General features: G+C 44.4%; 1 protein-coding gene across 4 annotated transcripts in view; it reads left to right on the top strand.

The window, feature by feature from the left end:
• Window positions 1–16456, top strand: part of PPP2R3A (protein phosphatase 2 regulatory subunit B''alpha) — a 153507-nt gene extending 137051 nt beyond the window's left edge. For all 4 annotated transcript variants that reach the window (XM_075068599.1, XM_075068601.1, XM_075068600.1 and 1 more), the window contains 2 exons: window positions 3269–3375; window positions 14098–16456. In XM_075068599.1, coding sequence (XP_074924700.1) covers window positions 3269–3375; window positions 14098–14194 — 204 coding nt within the window. In that variant the 3' untranslated portion in view covers window positions 14195–16456. The remainder of the gene's footprint in view (window positions 1–3268; window positions 3376–14097) is intronic.
• Window positions 16457–17621: the final 1165 nt, after the last annotated feature.

Raw genomic sequence — 17621 nt, 5'->3', positions numbered from 1 at the left:
TCTGCACCCTAGCTGCTCCCCCTCCTGCACCCAAACACCCTCCCAGAGCTTGCATCCCCCACAACTTCCTGCCTAGCCCAATGAAAGTGAGTGAGGGTTGGGGAGAGCAAGCAACGGAGAGAGGGGAGAATGGAATGAGTGGGGTAGGGCTTTGGGGAAGGGGCAGAGTAGAGCCTGGGTTGCCCTTAAATTCAAAAAGTGATATTTTGTTCAATATCTTCATCAACGGATCAGATGTTGGCATAGAAAGTACGCTTATTAAGTTTGCAGATGATACCAAACTGGTAGGGCTTGCAACTGCTTTGGAGGACAGGGTCATAATTCAAAATGACCTGGACAAATTGGAGAAATGGTCTGAGGTAAACCAGATGAAGTTTAATAAAGACAAATGCAAAGTGCTCCACTTAGGAAGGAACAATCAGTTTCCCCCCCAAAACAAAACAAACAAGAAAATTGGGAAAAAGAGAAAAACTTGTTTCCCTAGGGAAAAAAGAGTAATAGGCAGCAAGGGACTAGGGGTTATAGTGGAGCCACAGCTAAATGTGAACTCAACAGTTGATGCTGTTGCAAATAAAGCAAATGTGATTCCTGGTTGCGATTAACAGGTGTGTTATGAGCAAGAACACCAGAAGTATTCTTCCACTCTGCGCTGGTTAGGCCAGCTGGAGTACTGTGTCCAGTTCTGGCACTGCATTTCAAGAAAGATTGGAGAAATTGGAGAGCGGTCTAGAGAAGAGCAAACAAGAATGTTAAAGGTCTTGAGAACATGACTACGAAGGAAGGCTGAAAGAATTGGTTTGTTTAGTTTGAAAAGAGACGACTGAGAGGGGACATGGATAGCAGTTTCAGGTATCTAAAAGGGTGTCATCAGGAAAGGAGGAAAAAACTTGTTCACCTTACTCTAAGGATAGAAAAGCAGCAGTGGGCCTTCAACTGCAGAAGGGGAGGTTTTCGGGTTGGGATTAGGGAAAAGTTCCTAATTGCCAGGGTGATTAAACACTGGAATAAATTGCCTCGGGAGGTTGTGGAATCTCCATCTCTGGAGATATTTAAGAGTAGGTTAGATAAATGTCTATCAGGGATGGTCTAGACAGTATTTGGTCCTGCCATGGACTCGATGACATCTCGAAGTCCCTTCTGGTCCTAGAGTCTATGAGTCTATCTTGACCATAAAAAGGTTGGAGACCACTGATGTACAGGGTTTGGGTATAAGGGCCAGGTTCCAAGTGTTTGCCCTCCCCATTGCTGGCAGAGAGTTGGTTTGCTGGACTGACAGGCAAGCAGGTAGCCCTGCCCCTCACTGCATTCATTGTCTCCACTGTCCACTTGTCTTTTGAGAATGCTCAGTATCAGCACCTTCTGAATTTTCTGCTATACTCAGCTTACATTTCCCCTAACTAAAAAAAACAACCACCACCCTTTGGCAGGCAGATTGTAGCAACATGCCTACACAGTTCATTTTCAGATTTCTGCCACGGGTTGGGTTTCAGTTTACAGTATCTTGGTGTACATCATTGGTAGAAATTGTCAACCTTAAGCAAAAATGTTTTTGGAGGAGAGATAGGAGGGAGTCTTGTCTCTAAGTAACCCATTGGTCAAATAACCCCAAATTTGGATCCATAAAAACTAGGTTTATCAATTAATCGCCGTTAACTCAAGTGATTAAGGTAAAACTAAGTAACTAGATTTAAAAAATAATCCTGATTAGTCAGTTTTAATTGCACTGTTAAACAATAATAGAATACCACTTTAAATTATAAATGTTTGTGGATGTTTGTCTAGATTTTCAAATATACTGATTTCAATTACAACAATAGAATACTAAGTAAGTGTACAGGACTTACTTTATAATACAACAGTGCCATGTGAACGCCTACTCTCACTTTCAGGTGACACTGTAAATAAGAAGCAAGCAGCATTACCTCCCATAAATATAAACAAACTTGTTTGTCTTAGTGATTGGCTGAACAAGAAGGAGGACTGAGTGGACTTGCGGATTCTAAAATTGTACATTGTTTTCTTTTTGAGTGTAGTTATGTAACAAAAAATATTAATTCTACATTTGTAAGTTGCACTTTCACCATAAAGAGATTGCACTGCAGTACTTGTATGAGGTGAACTGAAAAATACTCTTTATTTTGTTTGCTTTTTTACAATGCAGATATTTGTAATAGCAAATATAAAGTGAGCACTGTACATGTTGTATCCTGTCTTGTAATTGAAATCAACTTATTTGAAAATGTAGAAAACATCCAAAAATATTTATAAATACATTTAAATTGGTATTCTATTATTGTGTAACAGTGTGATTAAAACTGTGATTATTCACAACTATTTTTTTTTAATCGTTTGACAGTCCTAATAATAACCCCATCACACACACCCCAGGTGTACACCAAACGTCAAGGCAAGCAAGTAACTGTGCAGAGTTTAGTTCACTTAGAGCTGTCCTTTAAACAGAAAGGGCTTCCTAACCTTAACTATGATAGAACTGGTCCTTCCTCTAATCTAATGCAAGTGTTTGTTTTGGGGATGTCCTTATCAGTAAGACCGTCTAAATTCCTTCCCATCTGTGTTGTGTGTTTGCACAGCACCTCGCACAACCATCTGAAGGCAGTGCACACCCAGGAGGGAGAGGAATTGTGCCATAGTGACCCAGGACTTTGTTACTTCTAGGGCCCACTGCTGAATTGCTACTTGGCTCAGCATTGTATGTTTCTTGAAAAGCTCAGCTGGGGTGAAAGGCATGGCCCAACTCATACATGGAGAGGAGTTCTCTAAGCATATTGCCCCTGTGCACCAAACTCTGCAAAAGCTGTGTGCTTGGTTGTGGGTGCAATTCAAAGGAGTGTCAGCATTTTCTAAGTCCTGGAATGCTCTGAGAACCAGTCACTAGGCAGAGTTCCCTTGCTCTTACAGTTTGTCTTGCTAGAGCAGTTCAGATTTCCAGTTATTCTTACTTGACATTTTTGGAATGTCATTGTTCAAGATGGGTGGCAAAGCATTCCACCTGTGTTTGAGATTTAAAGCCTAATACAAAACATATTTGTTTACTCGGGGCTTTGTTTAAAGAACTTGACAAGTCCATAATTTAAACTTTGATTAAGAGACTAAACTTGGATTGAGTTGTTTTCCTTAAGGCATTTTCAAACCCCAATAGTGAGTGTTGCAGAAATGCATGTTTGTAGATAGGTGAGAAGCTTTTGCAAAGCAAGGTTGTAGCTCAGTAAGGACACTCTTATTTAACTTGCTTTTCTGATGTGTTTAGGATGTTGAAAATGATGGACCGGAGCCCTCAGACTGGGACAGATACGCTGCAGAGGAGTATGAGCTTCTTGTTGCTGAAGAATCTGGAAATGAGCAGTTACAAGAAGGGTAGGTGTTTACATTTGTGCAGCTATCTTACATTCAGTAATCCCACACATTTTGTATATCGAAAACTGCCTTAAACTAGGCCACAGAGGGAGAGAAGGGGAGCATTTACTTACTTCAGATCAACAGGCAGATACCTAAAGCGAATGCTAGAAGGTAAAAAATAATCTTCATTGTTTGTTTCAGCATAAGATTATATGTGTATTAAAGTGCTAGTATAGAAATGCAAGCAGATAGAAAATGAGACCTTGAAGTATTTCTAGAAGATGGCAGTTTTGATCTAAAGGGCATAATCAAAACCAGCTGGATGATTGTCAAAAGTGGAACATCCCTCTAGATGAGTGATGGGGTGGGTGAGAGAATATATTTTATTGGACCAACTTCTGTAGGTGAAAGAGACAAGCTTTTGAACTTCCACAGAGCTCTTCTTCAGGTCTGGGAAATGTACTCCCGAGTGTCACAGCTAAATACAAGGTGGGACAGATTGTTTAGCATAAGTAGTTAACATGTATTATAAGACATTGTCTCTCAACCTTTCCAGGCTACTGCATCTCTTTCAGGAGTCTTATTTATCTTGTGTACCCCCAAGTTTTATCTCACTTACAAACTACTTGCTTGCAAAATCAGACATAAAATACAGAAGTGTCACAGCACACAGTTACTGAAAAATTGCTTATTTTCTCCTTTTTACTATATAATTATAAAATAAATTAATTGGAATAGAAATATTGTACTTACATTTCAATGTATCGTATATACAGCAGTACAAACAAGTTACTGTATGAAATTTTAGTTTGTACTGACTTCACTTTTTATGTAGCCTGTTGTAAAACTAGGAAAATATCTAGATGAATTGATATACACACACACTCTCCCCCCGGAAGACCTCCACATAACCCTGGTTGAGAACCACTGTTTTAAGAGATCCATTCAAGGTGAAGTAGCCAATTAACACCTTTTTAGTCCTAGGACAAAAAAGGGGGTTAGTGTGTGTGTGTGTGGGGGGGGTTACAGACTGTTCTAATAAACCGTAAATCCAGTCTCTTTATTAAGAGCATGATTTTTAGTATCTAGCAAAGTTATGAATTTAAGATCCCAAGCTCATCTTTTGAAGGTGTTGTTTGGGGATGAGGACAAAGAATTCTTTCACAATAATACCACCCCGCCACACAACTGTCACTCACTCATAAGAAAAAAGAACCACATGACTGGAGACCCCACAGTGGATGAAATCTCACACTTGATCATTCCATTGATTGCTTTGGGGGAAAATATTGACTGTGAAATCCTTAATCACCACAAGCTCTCCACTGTCGAGAGGACAGCTATATCGTTCCTGATACCTAACCACCAGATAGTGATCAAACAAGCAAAGCGGGTGCCATTGTAGTGCTTAGCTGTGCCGACTACCTTAATGAGGCCAACTGACAACTCTCCAACACCACTTACTGTAAAGAATTCAAAGAAGATGTCACACCACAATTCACCCAGAAATGTAAGGATATCATCAAATCCTTCCCCAAACAACTTCAAGGGAATCACTAACCCCCAAAGAACCCACACCAAGGATCTGCTACATGCTTCCCAAGATATACAAACAAGAGAACCCAGGCAGACTCATCATATCTGGCCATGGCATGCTTACTGAAAGAATGTCAGGACTTAGAAAAATCATCTTCAAACTACTCACCACATACAGGGACAGCTTCCTCCCAAGACAACTGACTTCATCCAGAAACTCTGCAACATTAACAACTCTTTCAGAACATCATCCTTCCCACTATGGATGTCACTTCCCTGTACACCAACATCCCTCACCATGATGGCAAAGCTGCCTGCCTCAAATATCTACAAGACAATGGACAGCACTCAGATATCCACCCCAAATACATTGTATACTCATCCATTTCACCCTCACTCATAACAATTTAACACTCAACAACACTTTGCCCAAGCCATAGAAATAGCCATGGGTACTAGGATGGCTCCCCAATTATGCCTAACTCTTCCTGGACCACTTTGAGGAAGAATTTCTGGACAAATGCACAAAATCAATGATATACCTGGGATACTTCAATGATATTTTCACCTTCTTGACACGTGGCTTAAACTCTTTCATACAACTACTCCCACCACACCTTCAACAACCACCAGCCATCCATTAAACTCTCTCTGGAACACTCCCCCATTTGCATCAACTTCCTGGATACTGCGATCACCTTCAACAATGGAACCTTATAGCCAAGAAGTTTTCCAAGTAATACGGATCATTCTGTATCAGTGACCTGTCCTTTTCATTATTTAGCACTCCAACTAGCTGTGTCTCATCTGCCAACTTTATCAGTGATTATTTTGTTTGCTTCCAGGTCATTGATAAAAAACATTAAATAGTATAGGGCCGAGAACCAAGCCCTGTGGGACGCCACTAGATGCACACATGCTCGATGATGATTCCTCTTTTACAATTACATTTCGAGACCTGTCCCAGTTTTTAATCCATTTAATGTGTGCTCTATTCATTTTATATCAGTCTAATTTTTTAATCACAATGTCATGTGGTACCAAGTCAGCATCTTGCCCAGGAACAAATCATGCTGACAGGCTATCATTATCTGCGTCATCCCATTTACCCTTTTTCAGTTATGGTACATTAGCTTTCTTCTAGGCCTCTGGAACTTGTCCAGTGTCCCAAGATGTATTGAAAACAATATAGTAGCACAAAGTATGCGTTGGGCAGCTCTTTAAAACGCTTATATGCAAGTTATATGGACCTGCTAATTTAAAAATATCTATCTTTAATAAGCACTGAGTAGGATATTAAAGAGTTACTTTTGGACATGGTAAATATATCATGTTTTTTCCCAAATATAGAACAGAAATATTTATTGAAAATTTCAGCCTTTTCTACATTAGTGACAATTCTGCCATTTTCATCTAGTAATGAACCAGTTTTGTTCCTTATATACTTGAAAAACTTTTTTTCCTGAACTCTGCTTGCCATAGTGTCCTTGTGCTTCCCTTATCAATTTTCTACAATTCTTACTTTCTGATTTACATTCACTGCTATCCGCTTCCCCATTTTTCCATTTGTTTTGTGTGTGTAAGGTGATTTGTTTTTGTTTTATGGCTGCTTTCACATCCCTTAACACCAGAACAAAGCGATTGATTCCAGGGTCAAACTAGAAGGAAATTCTGTCTTTTTGCTTTGACTCATATGACTGAATTCTTTAGTAGCATGGTTACTCCTAGATCCAGCCAAATAGCTCCTGCAACTGAAATAATACCCTTGAGGTGAAATATTGCTAACTGTCACTGAATCATCAGAACACAGATCCACTCACTGTAATCATTGGCAGGGTGAGGCACACCACCATATATCACCTATTCCATCATTCCTAGCCTCCGAAAGGTCATCCTTACTAATGTGATCTCAGCTCAAACCAATGCTATAGATGGCCAATATTTGGAGAACAGAAGTGGTGAAAAGTAACCTACCTCCTTTTCCTCCTTCATGAGAATGCTTCCAAGAAGCCCCATTGTAGCAGGCGAGTTAGTAATGCGGTCCAAAAGCAGGATGGGTGAGGCACTCTCTTATATAAATGTTTAAATCATCAAATTGCCCAAACTCAACTCACTGTAGAAGCTGGTTTAAGAAAGTAGTGACTAAAAGTAGGGACCCAGCTCCATGTAGTTGCCCTACAGCCCTCAAGTAAAGTCACACTCCACAGGTGTCGAGTGGAGGTTAGACAAACATGTCCAGAGGCTCTCACCCTCATTACAGACACATGATTCCATTAACTCAACTCTGACAGGGTCTCTCCTGCTGAGCTCTGTTTAAGGTGTGACAAAGAAACATGTTGCTATTAACCCCAGAACCTTGAGAAAGGGCATTCCTTGGGCAGTTCCTTCTACACAGCAAGGAACACTAAGGCAGGCAAACCTTTTGGCCCGAGGGTCACATCTGGGTATAGAAATTGTATGGTGGCCCATGAATGCTCACAAGATTTGTGTTGGCAGGGGTGGGACCAGAAATGAGTTCACGGTGCACGAGGGGGCTCTGGGCTGGAGAGTGTATGTGTGTGAGGGCAATGGGTGCAGGTGCTAGGCTGGGGCTGCTCCAGACAGCAGGAGGGCTATCTGGGCAGGGGCAGGGTGGGTCACAGGGTGATGGCTCCAGCCAGCACTTACCTCAGGCATCTCCCAGAAGCAGCAGCATGTCCCCATCCTGGCACCTATGCAGAGGCACAGCCAGGCATCTCTGACCCATCCGCAGGCACCATCCCTGGCCAAGGGGTTTGCTGGAGGGTGTGTATTGTTCCCCTCTGAACATAAGGCTCAGTGAGATGTGTAGGCAAGGATAAAGCAGGTGACCTATGACCACTGGCAGGTTCTTAGCTTGTAAGCTCCTTGGGGCAGGGACTGTCTTTCTGCTCTGTGGTTTTACAGCGTCTTTCCCCACTCTAGGGTACAGATGTGGGGACCCGCATGAAAGCCTCCGAAGCTTATTTCTACCAGCTTAGGTTAAAACCTGGTACGCTGCCACCACCAAGTGCTTTAACAAGAAACAGGGGAAGGACCACTTGGAGTTGCTCTTCCCCCAATATATCCCCACAAGCCCTTACACCCCCTTCGCTGAGGAGACTTGAGAATAATATCCTAACCAACTGGTAACAAAGACCCAACGCTCTGGGTCTTTGGAAAAAATCAGTCAGGTTCTTAAAAGAAGGATTTTATTAAAAAGAAAATGTAAAAATCATCTCTGTAAAATCAGGATGGAAAATAACTCTACAGGGTAATCACATTCAAAGAGCTCACAGGAACCTCCTCTAGCCTTAGGTTCAAAGTTACAACAAAACAGTGATAAACCTCCCTCTAGCAAAGGTAAAATTCACAAGTTGAAAAAAACAAAGAAACTAATACACCTTGCCTGGCTGTTACTTGAAATATGAGAGACTTGTTCAGAAAGATTTGAAGAACATGGATTGGTGTCTGGTCCCTCGTAGGCCCAAGAGCGAACACCACCAAAACAAAGAGCACAAACAAAAGCCTCTTCCCCCCCCCCCCCCGCCCCAGATTTGAAAGTATCTTGTCCCCTTATTGGTCCTTTGGGTCAGGTGTCAGCCAGGTTACCTGAGCTCCCTAACCCTTTGCAGGTAAAAGGATTTTGGTGCCTCTGGCCAGGAGGGGTTTTATAGTATTGTATACAAGAGGGTTGTTACATTTCCCTTTAGTTATGACATGCCCCCCAAAATCACAGATAGTGTTGGACTGCTGGTGCCACACTGGCTGTGGTTTCTTCCTGGAGCTCTAGGAGAAAACAGAGTTAATAAGACACATGCACCTTTAGACATACTATTGATTATATAAAAACTAACAATATGTCCCACATTCCAAGAACAATTTTTAACCAGTTGATTCTGGGAAACTTTCACAGGAGAGTGCATTAGCCACTTTGTTAGAAGCTCCTGAAATGTGTTGTACGGTGAAACCCCACTATAACGTGATGTTTGATGTCCAAAAACTTCTATCACACTAAATGCAGGGTCCCAGTATAGCGGAGTTTGTCAGTGGTCCCCAACGTGGTGCATTGATGTGCGCTGCCTAGTTCCTAGTGCCCAGCAGGGGAGAGAAGCCGCAGCCCCGCGCCTGCTGGGGACAAAGAGCATCAGCGTCTGCAGCCCCAGAGTTCTCTGTCCCCGGCAGGCGGGGAACTGCGGCTCTTCTTGAAGCTGGAGAGAAGCTGTGGCCCCACACCTACCGAGGAGAGAGAGCACCGACGTCTGCAGCCCCGGAGAAGCTGGAGAGAAGCTGTGGCTCCGCGCTTGGCTGGGGCAGTAGTCTTAACGTTGCCTATCCCGGTCAGCCTCGGTAGTTTCTCCGTCCCTTCGCGCCGGTTCCAGCGGGGCTGCTAGCTTTCTCTCCTCTTGCTATGGCTGTTGGGAAGCCATGTGAGGACTTTTTACCTTTACAATACTGTTATTATACCTTAAGGAGAGCAACTGTGATATGCGTATATATGTGGTTTGCTTACGGCGGGGCACGTCTACTTGTCGAGGTTTGGCTGTTTTAGTCAAGGAAATCTTGGAGAGCTGAGACCTCATTTGATTACCTAGTTTTTTGTTATTTCCGTCCTTGGCTGTATGAAGACACTTTTGGCCGCAGTGATCGTATGGTTCAGTTTGTAGTGGAAACGCCGTCCCAAAAAGTTTGGTGAGTAACTTTCCCTAGCACACGTAACACATGGTTTATGGCATTCTCCTCTTTTGCCTGACTGACAGACCTGGCTTTCTCAGATAGTTCTCTTGCTGACAGAAACACACAACGAGGAGTCGGAATTCTTGATCCTGGTCCTTAAAACTGCTTCCACACCACTCGCTACAGATTAGCAATCTGTTTTAGATTACTAGAGAGCGAGTTCGTCAAATCTGGCTTCCTTAGCACCACTTCGATACGGCATAGAGTGTGTCCGCTTAGTAACGAGTAGTAAGTCTTCTGAAAACACCTTCAGGCCAGTGAACGTGCATTTGGTTGTTTCTTGTTTTGTCAGGACGGTCAGGTGCGGCAGCGATTTAGACTGTTAGTGCTCGGTAACGATCATCGTTATATCCGCCGAGCTGACGTGAAGAATGATCAGACCATTTCTTTGGATTTGGGAGCAGGCCATTCTTTTGTGTATAGCATTCCACTTTGGCTTTTGTGTTTCTCACTTGTCTGTGGGGTGCGTGGATTCATGACTGGGGCTCCTAGATGGCATACAATAATAACCACCCAGGGCCGGCTTTTAGGACCGTGCAGGCCTGATGCAAACTTTAGCAAGTTTTGAGTGTTTACCAGGGCAGGGAGGACTGCCAACTCAGGCGTGACAGCGTACAATAGGAGTATTCGCTGCCGAATTCTTCTGCTGGCATGAAGGCTGACCGCAAGACCCGGAGGGAACGCCGCCGGTGAGTGCCATCCCCCCCGCAATCAACCCCACCCATGTCTGCCCTTCAACTGCCCCCTCAGGAAACTGCAGCCCGTTCAACCCCCGCCTCCTTGTCCTCTGACGACTCCTTCCCAGGACTCCCCACCCTCTACCCAATTGCCCTGCTCTTGGCTCCTGACGCGACCAGTCTGACACCCAGCAGAATGGCCCGGGAACTCCAATGGCCTACCAACACCCATCCCCTGACTGGCCCCCCAGACCTCTGCCTAAATCGAACCCCCCCACCAGCTCCTGTCCCAGGACTCCCTTGCCCTGCTTATCCAATCCCCCTCCCCCCGCCCCAGTCTCTTACCATGCCGCTTACTCCTACTGGAGCCATGTTGGGGGCACACCACCTGGCCAGAGCTGGGGCCAGGGCCTGGGCCAGGGCCGGAGCTGCATGGCCCGGCCGGGGCTGGGGCCACACCACCCGGAGATGGAGCCGCACTGCCTGGCCAGGGCTGGGGCCACGCCACCTGGCCAGAGTCGGGGTCGGGGCAGAGCCACAACGCGGGGCCAGAGCCATTCAGCCGGAGCTGGACCAGGGCCAGGCTAGAGCCAGACTGGGCCACGCCACACCTCCTTGGAGCCCTCTTCGCACCCCCCCGCCCCAGCTTACCTGCCGCTGCTTGTTTCCAGGCTTCCCACACAAACATCTGATTTGTGGGAAGCAGGGGAGGGGGAGGAGAAGGGGGACAGAGCATTCAGGGGAGGAGGGGGAAGTGAGCTGGGGTTGGGGGCGAGGCAGACAGCTGCCGGAGCTTGGGAACCAGCTCCAGCTCACCACTGGGTGCGGGCCCTCTTAGGTGCAGGAATCAGGGGAATCGGCCTAAAGCTGGCCCTGATAATAACAACTTGAACATCAGGGGGCAGCATCTTTTACTGAGATGGTTGCTGTCCAGTATGAACCTGAGGTACTTCCTGTGCTTCTGCCTGGTCAAGATGTGGCAGTGTGTATCTCACAGAGGAAGTGCTGTGAACCAGACCCAATGGTTTGGAGTGAAAAATACATCCCTTAAAGAGTCCATGCACAATTTTACACTTTTGTAATTATGTATCATTTGTAGAGATCCAGAGTGAGGTGCAGGCCAGCATTTTTCTTGGGGTTTAGACAGTTGCACACCTAGTTCTGGTAAAGTCAAAACCTCCTCTTTCAACAATCTCCCCTAAGAAAGATCCCTGAAAAAGGGGAGGTAGAAGGGAGGTTGGGATCTGTCCTGACCCCAAACTGCAGAGCATAGACCTGCTTGGTCCAAGAAGATAGCTTGCCATGCTTGGAAATGGCGGCACAGAGTTTGAGAAGGCGTACCTTCCAATGTTGTTGTTTGAGGCTTTCCTCCAGAGGTCAAAGCAGCTGAATTGGAGGAAGAACTGTGCTGAGATCTACGTTATTTCCCTTATGACCTCAACTTCCAATCTCAATCCACATCTCACTCAGAAGATGGCTGAGGGCCAGCTTGAAGCTGGGCTGTTTCTAAGTACATGATAGTCCTAGAGCAAGCATTGTGTGTGCCACAATCAGCTCCTCCAATACCTCATCTGCTTATGAATTAAAATGGTCAGACCCCTCACAGTGGCCAGCCTGAGCTTCAGCAGAAATTCCAGAGTGGCATAGCCAAGCCAGTCTATCAAGGAAAGCAGCAGCAGCGGCGAGAGCTCTCACCGTGGCATGCCAGATTTCAAAGAATGCCTTGAGTGAGTGTTGCTAGCCCTTCCTTAAACATTTTAGCTTGTGAACTGTGAATGACACGACTTTCATCCAGAGCAGACAGCCCTATGGCCTCAAGGTTTCTTGACTCTGCCAGGCAGATGAAGAGGAAGTGGATGCTACTTACCTTGGAACTCAGAGAGGGAGCTAGCAGAAGAGATTAAGTCCCTCCCTCGGTCCCTGATACAAAGCATCTGGCTTCTGGGGGAAAGACACAACCAAGGCAAGCTCCTCCAGCCGGCTCCCGTGAGCCCTTGCATACTGAAAGGCCAGTTCTTTTGAATTTCTCAGACAGCAGAGCTTATGAGACATTTTTGGGAGGGCAGCCTAGCATGTCACCCTTCTGATGATCATCTCTCAAAACACGCAAGGGAAGAAGAAGAGACCATGCGTTTGTCAGCTCAGAGGAGAGCAGGGGATGGACTGAAGTTTTTCTATCCCCTTCGTCTCTCTCCCAGTGAGTGCAGGGGATTCCAGAAAGGAAGGCCAAAGTACTTAGAAGGTGCTTTCCCTTGCTGTGTTTTAGAAGATTTGGATGTTCCCCTTGGAGATCTTCCTCTTTTTCCTATTCTTTGCAGACAATTCAGCCAAATGTGAGATAGGATCAGTGACCCCAGTGAGGGCCCATGGGGCAGGGTTGGTAGCTCTGAGAGGCTGACAGGTGCATGCGACTCCCATGGAGTTTCTGTGCCATCTGAGTTACTAACGTGATGATCAGCATAGGAAGTTTTGAATGCCATCCTCTTAGTTTCATGTCATCAAGCGTGACATGAAGGCACTATCCAGTGGTGCCATACACAGTGCGAAACAACACGCAGGCAGCCCTGTGGTTGCTGCCAAAAGATCTCTGTTCTAAGATTTCCTCAGTGGCAGGGATTGCTTCTGGTACGGAAGGGACCCAAGATCATGGGGAGAATTTAAACTGCATGGCACCCTGGGCTGTTTTAAAGAGGATGCAGAAACTTCAGGCAGAGCGTCCAGGGACTCAAAGGAGTCTCCTTATGGGTAGGACTAAGAAGATCTGATGGCACTCCTCCTGCTAACCATGATACTGACCAGCCTGACCATAAATCAACCCTACCATAGCTCCTCCTTTTAGAACTAAGGGACTTTTCAGAGCCACTGAGCTCTAATACCAGGAGCTGGATGCTGAGACCTCCAACTGTTTGAGAATGGGACATGATGGTGTGATTGCTTGAGAGAATTGTCTCAGATCTCAGCATTTTCGTGGGCTTCAAAGCATCACTTAAGCCAAGACTTTCCAGAGGCATGGGGGAGTTTCTGAGCGAGTCAAAGCCAAGGCCTCCTCCATAAGAAGGGTCCACAACCCGGCTTTTACAGTCTTTCACGGCCAGATAAATTTCCCTATATGTTGAAGGCAGAGGTGTCTGATGAGCACCATCAGCGCCAAGAGGAGCACCTGTTGAAATGAGAATGGCAGCAGAGAAAAGTGACTACATTAGAACAGAGGTGTTTTTAATTGAATAAAAATCCTGAAACTAAATCTATTTCACAAAATAGAAATCTTCACATGGAAGAGGGTTCCTCACTGCTTCAGCAGAGAGAGGAACTGGGGACTGCTAGAGAGGGTGAGATTATTCCTAATCTTGGCTCCAAGGTGAAAAGGACTGGAATGTCAGGCACATGTCCTCAATTATTACCACTAAAAAAGAAGATTCTCTGACCACAGGCACGTAACTGACAGCAGACCTCTGTGTAGACACACATACAGGAGAACCATAGTCACAATTTTCCTGTGCTGCAATTTAAAGGACATCACTAGGTTTTAACAAGAAAAACTGGGGAAGATTTAAATCTTCCCCAAACATCCCTCTGTGCTATTGAATCTTTATTTTACAATTTTGATCTCTTGGTGGGTGGGATTGCAAAAATCAACAGCATCAGCTTTTAACAACTTTAACTGTAAAAGTTAAAGTAATAGGACTGCAGCATAAAAGCTCAGATACCTTTGTATCTGAAAACATTAGATTTTTACAACCAAAGTAAACATGTAGAAACATCTTTTGACAGGATCATTGTTCTCTCATTGCAGATCATTTGAAGAAGACTATGAAACAGACGAACTTTTAACTCCCTCTGAAACTGCAGACAAGTTGGACAAACTAGTTATCTCAGACCTTTCATCCTAGAAAAATGGAAGACATGGAACTAATATCTGTCAATATTTAAGTGGCAAGTGGTTGGTAGACACTTAGGGTTTTTTTAAAAAATCCTTCCTTGAAGCAAAGTGCTTTATTTTATACACTGTAATTCAAGATCCTTTTTTCTTCATATGTGTAACTGCAAGAAGGTAATTTCTACAAAAAGCCTTTTTGCAAATTGTTATTGTGCATGCTCATTAAATATGGTGACTGCACTATGTTTCCTTCTTGTCTTGCCATACAAATTCTATAAAGTCTCCATGTGCAATAATGGTCTAACATCTAATGCTTAAACATAATAAAATTGCATGCAACTTGCACAGTAGTCATTACCAAATTAATTCAAGGCAGTAATTTCTGTATTATTTATTCTGTACCCTTTAACTTTACCAGGCTGACAAATTAACTCCGTTTAAATGAACATCTAAAGAGTTCCATCAAGCCTTGTCTACTAAGTTCTCTCTTTTTTTAAAGTGTCAAAATCTCCTGCTCATTCTGGAAGCAGAAAATATCCCCAAACTCAACACACAAATTAAGGTGCCCTCTTGTGCTTTACACTGTAAGCTCTTCGAACGCTTATTTGTTAAGCATACTTTACTCACTGTACAGGGCAATGTACAGCTACAGTACCATGGACAAAAAACCCCACATTAAGACAGAATTCAGGTTTAGCACCTTTGCACTCTCACATGAATAGAAGGAACTCCCTGCAACAACTGACAATGCCGCTGAACTGTCCTCCTTGAAACTCTTCTCTGCTGTGATGCCTACAAAAAAAATCAACAATTAGGGCAGCCGATGTGCTATGAGTGCTGCTTCTCATGCTGACCTAAATCATCTCCATTTCCTAATGCTCCTCCCATCTGTTGTATCCACGTGTTAGCTATAATCTTAGACTTATATTGTAAACTACAGACATATGGCAAAATCTGTCACTGCCCTTAAAGTGTCTAGCTTAGTGAGGCCCAGGCTTTAGGTACTACTGCAATACCAATGATTAATAAATAAATAATAAATAAGAAGATTGAGTGTACATGAGTAATTTAGGTTAAAACGTTGCAGGGCTTTCTAATGATCCCCAGAGCATGCATTACATCCTGAAGAAATTCAGAGTTAAGTTAACTTCAAAATAGCCAAACATGTTAAGGTACGGAAATGTACAGTAAAGGTACCTAAACAATCTTAACTCTGCCCTCTAGTGATACTGTGCAACAATCATTTATTTATTAGTAACATATGTTCTCACAGGACTGAGACCACATCTTCCCTTACCAAAGATTACCATCACCTTCATTCATTGGCTCCTCTCTATGTCCTGATAACATAGGGCCAACATATTTCCTGTGGACAATTTGTCTTCATTCCTACTGGGACAAAGAGAAGACTGTAGCTATCTCTGCTAAGGGCAGCCTGTAGCCTCAGTCCTATTGGGAGCAGTGGGAGATGGTGGCCATGAGAAGAGGGAAACTTCGTAAGAGCCTGCTTAACTTGTAATGAAAAAAATGCCCAGGCTCAAGCAATTTTTTTTTATTTTGGAAACTAACATGGGAAGTTCAGAGGTGCCAGAGCTATGAACTGCTGGGCTTAGCCCTGGCACAAATTAAGCACTGCTTGAGAGGCTTTCTGGGTAAGAAGATTTGATACACCAATCTCTGCTGAAGAAAAATTTCAGTTATGTTAGAATTATGATTACAAAAAATTACCCTTAATACTGAATAGTTCTTTTCAAAAACTGCCTCTTTTACCAGTTCTAGTCACCAGGGCAAAAGGAGGGAGAGGGAAATGAAGCTGTGTGTGCACAGAAGAATGTTGGGGGGCAAGGAAGAAAGAAAAAAACTGTGCAAAAAGAATAGGGCAGGATGGAATACTAGGTGTGAATAGGGGGAGCATGTGAAGCACAGATGGGAGGGGAATACTGGGGTGTACACTCTGGCTGCATTGTGCTGCTGAGATGATACAAAGCTGCTGTCAACTAATGCCAGAACCTCTGGGTGCTTTGAACTGGTCCACAGCAGAATGAAGCAGCCTCGCTGTTCCAATGAAGCCCTGTATCTTTTAGATATTTTAGAAAAGATTGAAGGTTGATACTGCATATCTTCAAATCATTAGAAACTATTTTATGATAATTAAGGCTACATTTTAGTCACAGATATTTTTAGTAAAAGTCACAGACAGGTCATAAGCAGTAAACAAAAATTCATGGCCCATGACCTGCCCGTGACTTTTACTATATACCCCTGACTAAATCTTGCATGGGGGAGGACTGCCTGGGATGCCGTGGGCACTGGGGGACAGCAGCCCAGGTCCTAGAGGAGAGGCGGCGGACAGCAAGTGGCCCAGGGCCCCCCCCCCCCCACTGGTGCTGGGGGGGAAGGTTGGCAGGCTCTCTATCTGGCTCAGCACCTCCCCATCCCCAGCTGCAGCAGAGTTTGGGTATGGGAGGGGACAGGGAGTTGGAGCATGGGATGGGATGAGGTGGGCTCTGGGCGACGCTTACCTAGCATGGCCAGACAACTCTGAATGCTGCCTCCTCCCAGAGTGCTGGCTTTGCAGCTCCCATTGGCCAGGAACTGTGGCCAATAGGAGCTGCGCAGCAGTGCCTGCAGACAGAGGCAGCATGTAGAGATGCCTGGCCATGCCTCTGCCTAAGAGCTGAGCAAGGGGTAGGTCATCGCTTCTGGGGAGCCCCCAAGGTAAATGCCACTCAGAGCCTGCCTCACCCCAGCCCATGCCCCAACTCCCTACCCCCTCCCACACCCAAACTCTGCTGCAGGGGGGGGCGGCCCAAGACTGCCCCAGTAGCGGCTGGTATGACTGGCGTAGGGGCTGCCTGAGCTACCCCTGTGCCAGGCACACCGGCCACTGCAAAAGTCACGTGGGGCACGTAATCCATGATTTCCGTGACAAGCTCACAGCCTTAATGGTAATAAATGGAACCATACTCTTTCGGTTTCTTTTTTTACCATTTATGTAAGACTGTTTTTAAGGAAATTCCCAGACAAACAAATGCCATAAGAGTAAGTTCAGGTTAAGTACATACTCTGCTAATTTAAAGTAAAAGCCTGTAAAGGGATGTTATCAATAGCTCAAAAATAGATGTTGTAAACTGAAAATTTGGAGAAAATTTTAATTTAAAATAAATCCAAACCTGTTAAGGAATGGGACTACACAGTAGAGGCACCCAAAAAATCTTAACTCTGACCTGTAATGTGAGGGGAAAAATATTTTTAAAAATCTAGTGTCCTTAAAAATCAATAATTTGAGATCACAGATACTAACCAAAGGAGATGGCTGAAGGAGAAACTTTCAGCTGTAAAGAAAAACAAAAAACGTACAGTTGATCCTGAATATTTGTTTTCAAAAACAGCCCTTTGCACAAGAGCTACACAGAATTTACACTTCTGCCAATTTCTGT

This window comes from Chelonoidis abingdonii, chromosome 8 (genome assembly GCF_003597395.2).
Source record: "Chelonoidis abingdonii isolate Lonesome George chromosome 8, CheloAbing_2.0, whole genome shotgun sequence".
NCBI classification, from domain to species: domain Eukaryota; kingdom Metazoa; phylum Chordata; order Testudines; family Testudinidae; genus Chelonoidis; species Chelonoidis abingdonii.
Note: the sequence above shows the minus strand (reverse complement) of the source record. Positions and strands in the feature narration are given on the sequence as shown.